This window comes from Acanthaster planci, linkage group LG16, assembly GCF_054643075.1.
Source record: "Acanthaster planci isolate LZ-2023a linkage group LG16, COTS_SCS, whole genome shotgun sequence".
Classification (NCBI taxonomy): domain Eukaryota; kingdom Metazoa; phylum Echinodermata; class Asteroidea; order Valvatida; family Acanthasteridae; genus Acanthaster; species Acanthaster planci.
Window position 1 is genome coordinate 903,050 of NC_141792.1, and position 16,950 is coordinate 919,999.

A 16,950-nucleotide genomic window follows, 5' to 3' on the forward strand; every position below is an offset into this window, starting at 1 on the left:
TATGTCTCTAAAATCATCTTCTTTGATGACAGATCTTCAACTAAAGTCGGTACGGGAAACAAGCCTTCGTTTCTCTCTGTCTTGTCTCCTTTCTCCTCCCTTGTGACTCCACGTAAAAGGCCCCGCCTACTGATAGAATTAGTCTCCAACTCAAGGGTGTCGGTGACACATTGAACAGGTTACTGTTGCCCTTAGCCATTGACACGGGACCGTCGGGGAGATCCAACAGCGCGCTAATCTCATATGTATTCCGTCCAACGCGGGTGAGTTGTTCATTTCTTCGCTCCCCGTTCATTCTAACTCTATGACTCGCGTGTTGTTGTGTCTTCTGTAAGTCCATTTGACTCCGTCGTATTTGAAAAGGTCAGGCTCTGTCTCTAGTAATGTCAACTTAGCAAAGGCGGATCCAAAACCAGAGTTTCGGGGGGGGGGAACTCAACACACGACCTCAAAGTGATAGGCGTCATACCTGCTGTGGAATTTCGGCAGTTCCCGTGCATCCCTATTTATTTTTACGTCCAGTGCAAAACGAATGTGCAACGCTGGGGTAGGCCTAACATTTTCCATCACATACCGACCGTCAGCACGACGGTAAACTACACTCTTTGATGAATTATTGTAGTATACCAAAACGAGTCTTGCCATGCGAGTAAATTTCAACAAGTAATCAAAATCGCCTGCTGTCCGACTAGCACGAATTCGAAACCTATAAGAGCAACTGTGAATATAGGAATCAATTTTAAAGAGTTGGTGTTCAACTTCATTTGGGTAAAACGCACTTCTTGGTGTCAGGAAATTGGACTGTAATGTATATTTTCATCAGCGAGTGAAGAAAGAAATCGATGCTGTATTTCTGTGAGAATCGTTGTCAGAAATAAAACTTGATGGATACGACCCCACCCAATCGCAGACCCCGGAATAATTCGTAATTGGCAATAATTACCAACATACCTACATTCTGACGTTTTTGGAAAGAAAAGTGACAGAAGAGAGCCATAGCACAAGCCCGCTGACAGGCCAGACTTGTCAGAAAAGAATCGTCACTACCTGTCGGCAGAAACTTCGCTTCGATGACAGCTTTATGTCATTGTTTGTCACGAGAAACTTCGTCTCCCGGGATGTGATTGTACTTTGTGTGAGCAATCGCGTACTCCTTGGGAATGCATTCGTTGCCACCCCCTTTCTCGTATTGTTCCGCCCCCTTCCACAATTTTTCTCTACTCATAACTAATCTAAAATGGGAGACCACAATCGGAAGTGTTTGGCTTAAAGTGATTCGGGTCTTTTTTGAGAACCACAGTTTGCTGCAATCAATCATCACTCACTATCACCCAAACACCAACCGACCTGACCTGACACCATATTGGATTCCAATCAACTGTAATGGCCCGCTTTATTAGATGTTTCACCGCAACAAAATTGTCTCCAGGCGGTAAAACTCTTCAGTTTTATAATCGGTGGTCAAAACTATTACACATGGTGAACTATGGCTATTTAGACAGGATTTCACGTACGGCCAGGTCTTCAGCCATAAATTTGGGAGCAACTAGCGCTCTTTTGCCTGTTTGGGTGAAAATGTCTCATATAAAAGTCTGTCATCTTCATGTTCATACAAAATTCACGTTGATTGGTCACTGACTGTGATGTACAAAATGTCACGTGACCAGCTGCCCAATTTTAAGGGTTGCTTTATATTCGAAAGGAGTTTGAATTTTTGAAGGAAGATTTTTAAAGAAGAGCAAAAGCTCAGGTCATTGGCTACTGAAAAATAAATCAAGTAAACAAATGTGAGCAAAATTCGCAAATAAATACATTGGCAGATTGCAAATCGTCGTTTCGGCAATAAATTTGAATCAAATTATGAAAAAAAATTTATAGGTAGAGTGTAGCAGGTCTTGCAGTTTCCATATATGGAAGACAACCTCTCAGCCAGCAACGATTACAATGTTGACATTGTATACACAGTGCACAGAAAACAAAAACAAGTCATACGGTATTCGCATGGCGTCAAAAATGACAGATTTACAAGTAATCGTCACTAGTTAGTTCGTCAGTACAATGGTGCCTTTTTCCCTAACCTAATGTTTCTCTTCTTTGAGACTCAAGAAATTTTTTGCAACGGGAACTATCAGAAAGCATGCAGAAAAAAACAGCAGTTAGCAATATTCACTTTCAATTAGGATCGATTGTCTCCCTGAGCCTTGTCTCCGTGGAAGCGCCGTGAGGCGCGTGGACGAGGCCCAGCACGGCAGATAGATGACGGCAGCAACTCCCGGAAAAGTACGCGAACAAAGTGGGCCAAGGTTTCCACCCCTCGTCTCAGTTACAGGCTGATGGCGCTAAATTGTTGAAATAACTCTCCTCCCCTCTCTTCTTTCTGTTGTGATTTTTAGGTCAAATCTATATCGGTCACTAGGTTGTCTTTCGGGCATGAGAAAAATGAATGAGGGTCTTCACACTCTCCGCTTTGAAGGTCAGTGGCCCGTTGAAATGACAGTCCGGCATGGGTAGAGTTCCACAGCCCGCACGGTGTGTGCACTTGGGAATTGTCTTCGTCTGTCTCTGGACTCCTGCATAAACTGCCAAGTCTCCTATTGATCGAACGGTGTTTCCCAAATTCAAGTCCGCGTGGTTTGACTCGGGCCCAGAGTTTGGCAGCGATGAAGTCCAACAATTCTTTGGAAATTAGAAAAAGCTTCAGTACCAGAGAAATGCTTTATCATTTTTACACTCGTGAAAGAAAATTGACTCATAAATATTGCTACAGAGACTTTCTAGAATAAAGTTACTTTTATTGACACTTATTAGTTGTTGCTGTTTTTTTTCAATTCTTCAGTTCCAACTCTGACGGGGTCGAGTGACGTGTGAGGTCCCCGCTGCTCTCTTCAAGCCTCCAGATTGCGCTCTTACGCCGTAATTGCTTCGCACATCGAAGCCTGGAGACACGTGAAACCGCATAGAAAGAACCGCACCGAGACGACCAAGAAAAGGGGAACCAAGGAGACGAGGTATACCGAACAATCCTCTTTGTAGGTTTTGATGCGATTACAGGCTGCTGCCCTGTCGGTTGCCTTTTTGTCGGGGATTAAACGGCACTTCAGTAAAGGAGACTTCAACTATTCGAGCCAATAATTATATCGACTTGATAGATGTAGTTCTGGCTGGTTGGTGCTTAGAATTGCCTTCTGGTGGGTCGATTTTAGCCCCTCTGTCATATTTCTCTGTTTAGCCCATTAACCTGTGATGACAAATATCACCCACCAAAAAGTTGGACATAAAAGCTTGTGCAAAACTGGACTGCCAGATTTTGGCCACTTTTTAATCACACTGAAAGTCCAATTTTTCACAACTTTATTGACCTGTGACCAGAAATTAGGAAGTCTACCTGTGTCGGCACCAATTCAGGAGTTACTTTAATTACTAACCCCCTATACTTGATTGACCTGCAAATATCTTGTGCTGCCACCAAAAATCTTTAGAATTTTCGAGCATCCATCACTAAGTTTAGAGTGAATTCTGAGCATAGAGAATTCCTGTCTAGAATGCCTGCAAAGCAGTCAGAATGATCGGTATGCTGAGCCTTTTACCACCATCTTCACGTTTTAATCAGTCTTTTTTACAGCTGCGTATGTTGCTATCGACTGCAATTCTAACCATTTTTCGAGGTCGATGACTTTTTTCTCTGCTTCGACTTCGAGTAACCGGTAAGCAGCGTTCAGTGCGATAAATGTTTGTAAAAATTCTAGCAACAAGCTACGGTGTCTTTAAGCAAGCAATCACTGAACCATGCCGCTTTATTACATCGACTAGTCATCCTCAAGGAGCATCATGGAATTGTCTTATTATCAATATCACATTCTGGGAATGCGCATATCTTGATCTGCTCACCGCTTCGGGATAAAACAAACAAGTCGATTTGACAGATTGACTGTCGTGATATCTGCGCAACATCAGCCGGTGGGACTCGGTCGACAATCCCCCTGACGGACGGTCTTGTCTGGGTCCGGCTTGGAGGACGAGGTTGAAAGATTTACTCCACACACTCCCGCCGATAGTCCTTGATTAACTCAGCCCCAGTCTGGGATAGTGGGCAAAGGTTAATTCCGCCTCCGTGTCAGAAACAAGGCCTTAAAGTTTTTACCCGAATGGTTTTAAGTATAATGGAACACAAAAACGATTTTGAAGTGTCTAGCTGTGGATGAAGAACCTAAAGCATAAACACGTCTTAGCCGAACTTCGAGGTAAAAACGGGGAACAAATTCTGACCTGCAATTCATTACCCAAAGTATTATAGAGCCTAGAGGCTCATTTGGTCATGTGGAACTCGTCACGTCTCGCCTTAATCGGCCCACTTAAGTTTCCCCTGAAAAGATGTCTGCTTTGCCCGCTTCTGTCTACACAGCTTGTCTGGTTATAATCATGGCATTCTCCGGAGAAATCACAGGGGGCATTTGTGGAAGGCCGTACATGTATATCCCACAAACTTCACATATTCCCGCACATCGTTAGCTCTCCGTGCACCTTGTTTCCGCCGACAAGTGAGCCCTCAACGGTGATAAAGAGAGTGGTTGTGCTGATTCATGATTGTCACTGTTTCCGCGAGACTGCTAGCAAGCGCGCTTCAGGCAAATGAAAAGTTAAGTACGGCACGCCACGTTGAACCAATGGGTTGACATTCTGATATAATCAAACGGTGAAATCTTTGCATATACCTAACCCTGTGTTTTGCCTCCCCAAACCTCTTATCTAGTTGGGAAGAGAAATTCAGTGAAGTGTTAGGTAATTCCACATTTATGCGTGTCTCTAGAGTACATAAAAGCCTTTCTCGACTTCGCCGAAACTTCATTTTAAGAATAATTTAAGGTCGGCTTTCACGCTCAGCCCCCCCCCCCACTACGAACCAGGCATACTTAGGGATGGCTGGTCAACACCTTAGGTGTCGAGCTAGCGGCGACGGTGTTAGCGCTTATGGGCGGGGATTGCATCGCATATCCCGAGGGGGTGATGTTCGTAGGCACAGTGCAGTAACTTACCCGGGAAAAATTACGAAGAGTTGTCGTTGGTTGTATATCACCGCTGTTCCCCTGCGATGCACTAGCCAAATTAAGCGGATACCTGCGGGAATTGGCTGGCATTATTGGAGAAACTTTTCATAAATGAAAACTAGGTACCTTGTGAAATATTATGATTTATTTCTTGTAGAAAATAAGTCACGATTGATTCGCGCATGAGACAAATGCCACTGAATTCATATCACCTGTTAACATTCGAATTAAAGCAGATTCTTGTGTGGATGTTTTTCCTTTTCTCACATTTCGTTCAGTTAACAATGTCATGACAGCCCAAGTCGAATCAAGACTGAGATTAATTTGTTTCGAAAGATTGACCCGGCTACAGTCGGACAGTAGAGGGCGGTGTATTGAAGAGAGGCCTGAGGCTCCATAAACAGCCGCTAGCCCATGAGTAGGCCGTTGTTAGCCAAGCTGAATTTTCAGTCTTTCTTCGCTCTCTTGTTATGTAATCAAGAACCAAATTTTCCAAAACTTGGTTAGGCCCTATGACAGAAAATGAAGATTTTTTTAATTGAGGAAAATACTAAATGCCAGGAAATGTTAATATTTAACGGCGAAAATTGCTGTGCTGCGTAACTCTTGCTTTACTTGACATTTCAATACAGCGACTAGAAAGGAATCTGCCTCTATTGTCGAGTCACTCCAAGAGAACTGCTCTATTCTTCGAGTGTGTGTGGGTGCACTCAAGCGTGAGGACGAAGCGTTTATACATGTACATGTAGGTCAGTACATATTGACTTGTGACAGGCGTTTGAGTGCCTGAATCCGTGTAGTTGTGGTCATGAGGGCCGGCCCAGTACCAATGGGGATGGTTCAGGCAAGGAGCTTTAGCTCCAACCGGTTATAGTTGTAGGCTGCCAAGCCCTCTGAAGTCGTCTGTCGTCCCATGGAGTTGTGTTTGATAGCTTCATGGTGGTTCACAGAGAAGCGGAGCTTAGTGCCTGAAGCCGTAAGTTCAGTCCATCTAACTCCGTGCGTGTTTCCGCTGTATGTCTTGTTTTTGAACGACTAACGCGGTTCTGCCGGCTTGGTTTTTTAAACGGCAGCACGTGAATGGGGAGGGGGGGCTTTTAGTAGTGTGGAACTGGACGGTGAAGGTTCAATCGAAAAAAAGAGGTCCACCCCACGTCACAGCAGACTATTTTGTTGTTAGGTAATTTAAGGGTGTTGACTACTAATCATGTAGTTCAATCAATACACAACAGGTCCGATAAAATTTCTCTTCGTTTTCAGGCTTTGACTAAAACTTCAGAAGAGTAATCCTCCTCGGTCAAACTATTTCAGATATTGTACTTCCCAATCTGATTTGAAATTTGCACAAAAATGTACCTTTTTGAACATAGCATTCCATGCAGTAAACATCATTTTGATCATATACGAGTCTTTCGATAAATTTTGGGCGCTTCAAATGACTTTGGCGTCGGCATCCGATCTAAAGGATGATGCGCCAAATGTCTTGCATTGAGTGCATTATAAGGTACTTACCTCACGTCAGTCGATCAACAATCTAAACCTGAATGACAAAAATGCAGGTGTTTTAGAAATTTTACAACAATTTGAATTTTGTATCATATGCACCTGTCACCTGCAATTTTGAAAGAATATACATTTAACTGTTAACGTTTTTCTTTTTATTATTACCCAATGTCAAGGACCTTCCGGATCGTTTGACAGCGTGAGGCGCGTTTAAGAATGACGTAGTATTATTATCATTTTAATTTCTAACTAATTTACAGAATCAGTTTTACGGATTAGTTTTGTGCGTGGATAGAGTACGTGACTATATGGGAAATGGTACACAATCTTTGGTTACACAGAATGTAAACTTGTAAACATGTTCATACTTCTACAAATCTAAACCACCTTAGCACTTGGAAGCTAAAATTTAATTGATCCTCGTCTGAAGTAGGATGTTTCAATTCCGCCTGTCACAGATTTATTAGGCCCTATAACGTAAATAACGGTATCCACTTAGAGCAGAAGAACCCCCTCATCGGTTGAAGAGAGCCACAATGAGTATGCAATTTGTTGGTAGCGATACGATCGTAACGCGTGCATTTCCTAGTCGTTCGTGAACCAGCGAAATTCAGTTCCGACCAAAGGAGCCTCCGTTGCTTAGAAAATACCGCCCTCTCTTGGTCCAGCTTGAGGCCCATTGCACTAGTGGTACTTCCTATTACTCTCGTTTCAGGTCAAAATATGTCTGAATGACTTTCCACAATTTTCATTGTAGGTTCATCAAATTTGAACATTAATATTTGATGTGCATACCAGAGTCTAATTTCATGGCGCGGCTTACCGCTAGCGAAAAATCGGCACTTACCATAACAGAAAATTTTGTGCTTACGGCGAACGTATTTCACGGGTTAGCGAGGAATTTTGGCTTGTGCGCATGCATGCATCCCATAACTGAAGGTTAGCGCAGAATGGAGATCGTAAGCGCGGAATTCCGCGGTAAGCAGCACCATGAAATTGGGTCTTGCTCTGATCTGTGTGTACGAGTTCCAATGCAGCTTTTTACGCATAAGGACTGATTAATATTCCAAGGATTAACTACTCAATTTTTGTTTCTTTTGAAAAGCATTCCCGTGAGAGCTTGCAAATTCTGCTGTTGAGATTTGTCTAAAATTTCTTAAAATATGATATTTTATAAGTGCTCCCTAAGTCACTACTGGGACTAAAAAGAAATAATAGAAAAATACCGAATTTCTTCTCTCCAGAAATTTGCCCACGACTGCACCAAACAATGCTGCTAACAAGCTTAACAGACACTTTGGAAATCAAGTAGCCTACAAAGCTAGACTGAATAGAATCGAGCCAGAAATTTTCTTTTTTCAAAATTTGGCAAATTCGACCTTACTGTAAGAGTTTCAGGAAAATCAATGCCTCTTTTAAGTGAAATCAGTTTTGTGCATTTTTGAAGGTCCTCCAACAATTGGCAGATGAGTATCTGAATTTATGTCAAGGTTGCTTTTATTAGTAAATAGTGATGTGTCGATAAATTTGGGACGAACGATTGGTTTCCTTTCAGAAGAAAAAATAAAATATTTTCCTTAATCTTGTACGTCAGTCTTGATTGGTAGATAGCTAATTGCTTTTGAAAAAAATCCACTTGCTTGCCTTAATGCAAGAAGAGCTAGTTGCCGTGTGCGCTATTATTGTTGCTGACAATGCTTACATCAGTACGCATGCGCGCTGACTTTAATTTTTTTTTTTGCGCAATCTCCCAAGCCCAATGTTTATATATTACTTCCGAACTCATATTAGTAAGAAGAGCGTGTTGGCCTAGTGGTAGGCAGTCTGACGCTCAACCAGCAGGTCCCGGGTTCGAATCCCGGTGACGGTCACAACAGGGCCTTTTACGTATTTTTTAAACGTCCGTTAACTTGTATAAAAAGAGTAAAAGTTCCATTTTATTTTATTTTATCTAGTCACCTAGACGAGGCTCCACGGAACTCCTACCCAGCGCAGGTTTCCCGACCGGGATTCGAACCCGGGACCACCGCCTTCCGAGTCCACACCTCTACCGAGTACCCAATTTGGGTCCCCAAACTACAACCGCTCACTTCATATATTTATCTATGAGACTCGAATAAAGAAACTCGAAATAAAAATGTTCACACCCGGATTCGAACCCGTGTTCTGTGGGACAGCAGCTCCAAGCCTTACCCCTGAGCTACTAGCACTTCTGGAATTCAACTTTCTAATTTCGAATATATAAGGCATCGGTTCGTACTTGTAAATAAAACCGAATAAACTGGACCGTTGCTGGGACTCGGCACTCGCGTCTGATGGACCCCACAGAGATCTACCATGTACCAACCAAGCCACCAATACTTAAAGATAAGGTGGGGGACTCGCACATTTCAACATTTGGGGATGAAAAAAAAATGCGCACACTAGCCTGGAATCGAACCCACCTCTGGTTTCAAAGTGACAGGATTTCTGATAACACCAACACAATCTACAGAACATTGCATGCTTGCATTTCAATTATCTATTTGTCTGGATTTAAACTTTGTGGATTGGGAGTTCTGGGCAATGTGTAGTCTAAACAGTTGTAAAGGAAAAGTTTGGAACAAGGGCTCTTGCAATTTTCAAACACAACAGCTCAGCAAAATATGACGGTCGTACACGAGGAACGGATCGAAATAAGTGAGCTGTGCTCACACACACGACAAGAAAAACAGCCATGATGGATGGGGTGACATATTTTTCCTGTCAAATTTTAACCACGCGAGTGTGAAGAGTTCGAAGTGCAAGTTGAGGGAAAAATCTCTGAACTCTTCCGTCTCTCCTCTCTCGATCTGTTCACTGGCGCTCCTCGCCGACAGGAAAGTATGATACTTTAATAGTTTTCCTCCCTAAGGAGTGTTTGAACTGTCTGGAAATGAGCCGAAAGTCTTCAATCATCTCTGAATTATCCCTCTGCGAGAGTTCAGTCGTACACCAAATTAGAAAAAAAGCTGCCGCGGGTAGTTGCCCTAATTTTTGCTGCTGTGATTTTTCTTCTTTCTTTTTCGTCAAACTTTGGGAAACTGTGTTACAAAGGCGGTATTTCGCGTACAGGTCGGTCGGTTCTTTGGTCCGGTTTCCGTTTTCCTCGGTGATGTCAACCGATCAGAGTCGGTTGGTTGCTACGGTTTTTGACAGGTCTGTCGAAAATACGAGTTGGTTGTCAGTCTGTCGATGTTTCGATCACCGTGTCGGTCTACGTTTGAAGAAGTCACACGTAAGCAGATTTCACAAACGGTAGCAATTTCCAATGTCCTCCAGTTTTTTGATTCCACACTTTGTTTTCCTCATGGAAAACGAACTTTTCTTGGAATCCAGCGTCCTTTAGAAGTTGGGAGAGTGGAGGAATGCGAACAGGTGATTAGACGCCGTCTTGACGAAGATGCAGTATGCCGGAGATGAACCGAAAGCCACAGTTGTTCCGTGGACCTCCCTCTGGGGATGACACGGCTATTGAACAAGGCACGCGATATTGTTAAAGCAGCACTTCAATCACGTGTTTTGGTTTCTGCGAATTGAAACCTTGTTTGAAAACAAAAATGACTGATCTTGGGCAGCGGGGTAATAGTGACTAATCCTGGAAGGAACAACAATACGAAAATCAAACGACTGTTCGAGAAAACGGCACGGTGACCCCTTCCAAGTTTGTCACGTATCAAATTAAGTGAAAATTGCATCTTTTCGTCACAGCTTTGTCTTTTCGTAACAACCGCCACAATACCACAACTTAGCTGATTTACAAATCAAAATTTTAACCGAAGAAACTCCATTTGTTTCCTTTCTATACTTTTTATCTCCGAAGCAGTATTAACTTACAAGGACTGTATTGTGGTGCAAATTACAGGTTATGCAAGATTACAAAAATATATATTCATACAAAACATTCAAACTGCAGTGGAATATAATACAGAACATGCTTAATATAGTTGGAGGGGTTTGTTGGGCGCGATAGCTCGATCTTACTGAATGACCTGTCGATTATTTTACCTTCAGAAGACTGCATTTTCCTTCTGATTCACGGTCGCGAAAGGCTGTTTCAGAAAAAGGGAAGTTACTTCAAACAGGACTGAGTGCGCAACGCGATCACGCGCGCGGGTCATGCTGATTGGCCGATCGCGCCCAACAGGTACACGGCACAATATTGTGTACGTACATGAAAGCCACGTGTGCGTTAGATGTTTGTTTTATCCGAAAGTGCATTGTGTGACACAAGAACCGACAACTGCCTATTTGTGAGCAGTGGTTACTTGTTCAGATTTGAAGGATCAGCATTTACTCGGATTTAGGAATTGACAATGCTCGACTTTGCTCCTCACTTTATGAACGTGAGGTAAACCAAAAACCGAAAATAAACCCAAAGCGAAAAAGATTTTCGAAGCTTTCTGTTTTGTTTTTAATTTTGGGTTTCCTAAATTTGTTTGCTTAGTTTTGGATAATTCTGTTTTGTTTTTTCTTTTTTTCTGTCTTTTTTTTTGGGGGGGGTATTTGTTTGCTTCAAAAAAGCAATGGTGATATTTACACTGTGATAAGTTTACTGTACATATTAAGTTGATTGCCTAAAAATCTTCATCTTGTCATCCAACAACACTGCTACTGCAAGTTATAAAACCCTTCAAATATACAAATATTACATTGCAAAGTTATTCCCTATGGTGTGTTGAAATAAATACTAATGCTTTGTACATGTACATCATGTACATTTTTTAAAAAGTGGAAGCAGAAATTTTCCAGCATTGTTATGCATTAGTCAATGGAGAAAATGAAATCGATAAGATGGAAAAATTTTCAGGAAAATGCAAAGAACAGAAAATTGGAGACTAAGGCCAGTATGCGATCAGTACAAATATTGTACAAATATTTTTACTATTGCATGGGAAGTAGTCTGCCATTGCTTCCTCACAGACAAAACTTGAATGTAACTGGGAGAAGCTTCCACATGAATGATATTTGAGCTCCTGGTATTTTTTTCTGAAAATGTTACCCATGAAATAGTTTGCAAATATGGCATACTTTACCGTCCACATCCGCCACCACCTTTTCGTGTATAGCCAAGGCAATGTTCGGGCATGGATACTAACCCCCGTGGTGCTAATTGAACAATCGGTTTGCCAAGTGCACATTTGGTTAACTGTTACCCACATAAGTCGGGCAATAGTCAACTATTGCCTCCTCACTGACAATCTTTGAGTGTCACATTTCCCCTGTAAAGTGTCCATGAAATAGTTACCAATAACTTACACCATGGCATATAATCTTCAATTATATTCATTATTAGTTTACATATAAAGAACATACTGATATTGGTAAATATAAACACAGTAGTCAGTCATCATTGATGTATACTAGTCGTTCCATCTCATTCAATAACACAAAACTTGATGGACTTTTCTTGTCAATCAAAAATTTGACAGAACCTTCACGGTCCATCAAAGAGTTTGAGGGAAAAATTGTTTCATTATTTGGAAAAATTCTACACCTGTATACGACCAACACATTCATAGTAAAAACAATTACCTTGAATGAAGATAAACAGGCCAAAAAATTGGTTCTCGGAACTAGATGGAAATGCTGAAGTGTTTGTTTTTGGAAGCTACTTATCCATCACTGCTCCGCCTAGATCTTCGCAGGAGTGGAATTTTTTTTCTTGGCCAGTTTGCTGAATTTGCTGAGTTTGCTCTTTGATTTGCTCTCTTCACCATTCAGTTTCTTCATGCCTTCTTGTCTGGCCGGGGTGGTTTCTCGTCGTTGTTTGATGGGCGATTTCTTGGGCGGGATGGACGAGGGCTGTTGCAGGGAGACTTTGCGGTGCGGCGAGGGGGGCATTGAGTAGGCTAAGCTCTCCTGCCCTTGGGGCTCATCGTCGTCTGACTCAAAGGACATGATCTCCATGCTGGGCGAGACCGGCGAGGAGCCCTGGTTGATTATGGGCGGGAGAGTGAGGTTAGCCGGTCGCTTGGGGTTGGAGTACGTTTGCGTCCTCACGGGACCATTCCCGTCAGTTTCGTTCCTCATCCCCGCCACCGCATCTCGTATCTTATCCTCGTTCTCCGACTGACGCTTGGAGGGCGGGAACGTCAGTCTCATGTTATTGTTGATAGAGTTCTGTGCGTCGTCATCGGAGTCCACCTTGACGCTCTCATCCAATCTCACTGCACTGGAGACCTGCACTACCTCCTTCAGGACTTCGTCCATGCCCACTTCCTCCTCCTCCTCTGGCACCGGAGACACCCCACCCGCCATAGCCAACGAGGTCTGTGAGCCGGTCCGTGATATATTACTAGACGGCAGCAGAAGGTGCCGCTGAGTCAGCCTGGGGGAGTTAAGAGGACTGGAACTGGGCGAGTTCTCTACAAAGGGGAAGGCGGTGTTCTGCATGGAGAAGACCACCGCCTCGGGGGAGGTCGGTGGCTCACCTGACCCGTCCTCTGCTTCCGTCCTGTTATGGTACTCAAGTTCAAAGCTGCAAAGGTTCTCATACAGAGCCTGTTGTTTAAAAAGAAATCCAGTTCCATTTAATTGTTTCACATTTTCAATGGCATGTTGTCAATGTTCTACCAACATGACGGTGGTGCTAGCACTAGCATTTCAATGCAAAATTCATTCTGTGGAGTAACATCCGTGGCAGTATAGTCACCGGGTCCCTTATTTTGCCACTTACTGTGAAAACCAATGAGACTTGACAATAAGTAGCAAAATTGGGGACCTTACGGGACACAGTCATAGACGTTACTCTTGTAGCCCTGTTTATTTTAATGAACTGACCCTTAAGAGGTTACAAGGTCAATAATACACTAGGTACTACCAGACATAAGATACTCGGGTCATTTCTGAAATGGGCATTCCGGGCTACGGCTATGGCTGTTGCCAGAGTGTGCCCGTGTATTTGTAATCAGGGATGAGCTACTCGAGCTCTAGACACACTCACCCTGGCCGTTTCCATCTTCTGTAACCAGTCCTGGGCCTTGGGTGTTGACAGGACACAAGCATAAACTGCACAGTTATATTCATCCACGTGGACCAGAGCAAACCCACCTGGCAAAGAAATCCAATCCAAATTGCTGACTGTTTGAGAGGAACATTATCACAATCTTGACGCCTTCTTCAGGGTCTTCCTTATCTTCTGAATAGGAAAATAGACCACCTACTCCAGTCAGCGTGTCTACCTCTCAAGACCTGACTAATCTTGTCCAGACGGGGAACAATTTCTAAATCTTTTCAGTAAAAAGAGTTCTTGTTTCCTCTCCCCTCATCTTTTGCTTTTGTTACACCTCATACATATTCATGAGTGACATCCGGATAAGCCTTTTGCGACTTAAATTTGAATAAAATCTGGTACACTAAGTTCTTGGAAATCACTTGAAAATTACAGTTTGAATTCTCTGTACTGAAGACACTGCTGCTACACGTAGTGATTCGGAGCAAGCTTTTGCTTAGTTACATAAGAGACACCTTACAACAATACACTGTTCTAAATGGGTAAGAAGGGCACAAAGGAACCAGTCCATTCCAGAGAAGGTGGTCGCTAAGCAACAGCTTGCCCTGAATCAAGAGGTACAACAACAGTGTCTCTAGTGTGGGGAATTTAATGGTTGTGTTTTATATGTGTAATCAGATAAATCAGTGTACCAGCTGTTATTTAAAGGCTTATTGTTGCTAGTCCACCGACCATCATGGCTGACAATCAAACTTGGTTCCCTCAAGAAATAGAAGTTGAGAAACTAGTTTTGCCTCTTCTAATCATCCTCATCTTGTCATTGTTCTAATCCCTTCAAGAGTTATTCATGACAATCTACCTGCAAACTGTGCTACATTTGTTGAATTTTATCCTCAACGATGTCATTTTTAGGGGGAGGAAGGGGTGAAAATTGTCAGCTTACTTCCATCTTTCAGCTCCTGCGTTCTGATCATGTCCACCCTCATCGGTGGCTTGATGATGCGGAAATTGTCACTCTTCCGCTGCTTGGCCAGGACAAACATGTCGGTGAAGAGGAAACCGTAAGCATCCTGGCGCGAGTCCGCATCGCGCAGCTTGAGGGAGCCCTTCATGTGTAGCCAGCGGGCTTGGGCGGGCGGGGCATTCGGCATGCTGCCGAGGAGGTCCAGGCTGGAGTGCTCCTCCACCAGCTACACAAACAAAGAGTGTAATGCACTCAGCCATTACTACTAAACCAGCGACCTGATGAACCTTACAGAACAGGGAGAAACTGTGAAACGCGTACAAAGGAACTTGATTGCTTCAGGACGTGGATGCAAGAAAACTCCAATGTAGCCGCAAAGAAGTGCGTGTTGGAAACCCACTCTGCATATATAGATTGTATTTTGCACAAAGGAATTGGCGCTACCAGGGGCATGTAAATTAGTTAACTCCTACCCCCTCCCTTCCAGACATGGTTGCACAAATTTCAGCCTTATCAAGCAAAGTATTTGGTAATTTTGGCACATAAGTAACACTCCTTTGGCCATAATTCAGCACTATTTCCCGGGTGTGATCAACCCTTACCCCCTAAGGTGAATGTAAAATCCTATAGAAATCGGAGAACTGATGACTATTAGGTCGAGTTTGGGCGGCCTGTTCTTGAAACAGGTTTCTTGTTCTCGCGCTCGCACGGCGGGAACACAGCTCAATAACACTGTTCTCGAAACAGGATCACATACAACCTCCTCGTCAGGGTTTTACAGGAACACACGAAAAAACTTTTGAGATTTTGATTTTTGAACAGCTGCAAAAAGTAGAGAGATGGCTTCCAAAGCCATAGACCATGTAGACAATGGGAAGTTTTGCAAAATTAACATTAATTATTTTCTGTAACACAGAAATGAACGTTCCTGTTTATATAGAAAAGAATTAAGCCCATCCAAACCTTCACTCTAAAATAACGTACATGGACGCCGCCAAGTTGCATGTTGCTTGCGATAACCGGTTGTTTGTTCCCGGCGTTCGAGCGGCCGACCCATGAACAACAAATCAAGCTGTTCGTGAATACACAGGAACAAGCGGCCCGAACTCAGCCCTAGGGTTACATGAAACACCCGGCACGTCAACTTTACTTGAAGGGGGCAGTCCATCCACACTCTATCAGTTGGAGTTTAAACCTATTCAAGGCATGGCATGGTGGTGGTAACAGAGAAACAATACATGCGCTGGGGGGGAAGGATTCTATGAAGACAGTGACCCCAAGTAGTCTCAGGTTTTTTTCTGACCTTGCTAAGTTCGTCGCAACCGCTTGGCATGCTGACACCTTCATAGGCCTCGACGCGATCAATTGTCTCTTCCATCTTCTGCCTCTCTTGTTCCTGTCTGAGCTCGTGATTCACCCGCGTGACAAACTCCTTGACCTCTGATATCTACGAGAGAAAAGGACAAATTCTGTGTCTTCGCATCTTCACCAGGGCTCAACTATTCAATAAAAGTCTGCCTTGGGTCTAGCATAGTCAAACGATCAACCTCGACTCAGAGCAACCAACAAAATTCTCTTCACCGGCAAAACAATGTTTAGGTTCTACCAGTCTGACACCTGTTTCCTCAAACACAACTAGTGTCAACTGGACATTCAAGATAGCCCCCTCTAATGACAGAAAGCACCTTGTTAGGTTTTGTATGGAGGGATTTTACGGTGGCTTCAATCAAGTCATTACAATGCTTACCGCCATTGGCGGGGGCCACTGGAAATGACCAACAATGGCTGTACCGTGGTCACTGGATTTGTGTATTCCAGAGCACTGTTTCAAGGTGTTAACTGCGCTCACTTCACTTCTAGATCTCAACTGGACTTACTCTGAGTGCAACCTCTGCATTCTCACCCTCCTCAAGTGTCTTTTTCTCCACGGCAATCAGGAGGAGTGGGTACTTGGTGATGCGTTGCATGGGATAGACAAGAAGATCTTGTAGCTTGAGACGTCGGCTGTTAGGATGCCTCTGGGCCCACTGCGAAGGAGAACAGCGTCAATTCAAGTAACTTGTTTACTGAACTTATAATTTATTAAGGCACTAAAAGAATTCTTACTCTTGCCATCAATCAGTGTTGTATTCGAGTCCATCAAAGTCCCTGGAAGTCCATCACAAGTCATTCAGTCTTAAGCCAATTCACAAGCTTTTCCAAAGGCCTGTGACAAAAGCATTCTTTCGTCTTTGTTCACCCATTACTTATGACTAGCTTTGCCATGGGACTTGCGAACGGACTTGTGATGGACTCGAATACAACACTGCCCTCAACTCATCAGGGTTTTAACTACATGTACTGAACAAGAGAGGATATCAAGTAGTTTGTTCACCAAAGCCAAACTTGGCTTTAAGCTTACACAGCAATGACCCCTTCAACACTTGTAGACACCAAAAGTAACATCTGTGGCTGTATAGTCACCA

At 43.2% G+C, this 16,950-nt stretch overlaps 1 protein-coding gene and 1 long non-coding RNA gene across 7 annotated transcripts in view; one reads left to right on the top strand and one right to left on the bottom strand.

Moving 5' to 3' along the window:
• The window catches only part of LOC110984611 (uncharacterized), a 97,049-nt gene extending 85,851 nt beyond the window's left edge, over nt 1-11,198 (top strand). For both annotated transcript variants that reach the window (XR_015427962.1, XR_015427961.1), the window contains 2 exons: nt 2,837-3,008; nt 8,504-11,198. This is a non-coding gene — a long non-coding RNA (uncharacterized LOC110984611). The remainder of the gene's footprint in view (nt 1-2,836; nt 3,009-8,503) is intronic.
• The window catches only part of LOC110984608 (pleckstrin homology domain-containing family G member 5-like), a 37,863-nt gene continuing 31,269 nt past the window's right edge, over nt 10,357-16,950 (bottom strand). For all 5 annotated transcript variants that reach the window (XM_022244957.2, XM_022244960.2, XM_022244956.2 and 2 more), the window contains 5 exons: nt 16,363-16,512; nt 15,789-15,932; nt 14,465-14,711; nt 13,513-13,619; nt 10,357-13,070 (listed from right to left, as the gene is read on the bottom strand). In XM_022244957.2, the coding sequence (XP_022100649.2) occupies nt 12,201-13,070; nt 13,513-13,619; nt 14,465-14,711; nt 15,789-15,932; nt 16,363-16,512 (1,518 nt within the window). In that variant the 3' untranslated portion in view covers nt 10,357-12,200. The remainder of the gene's footprint in view (nt 13,071-13,512; nt 13,620-14,464; nt 14,712-15,788; nt 15,933-16,362; nt 16,513-16,950) is intronic.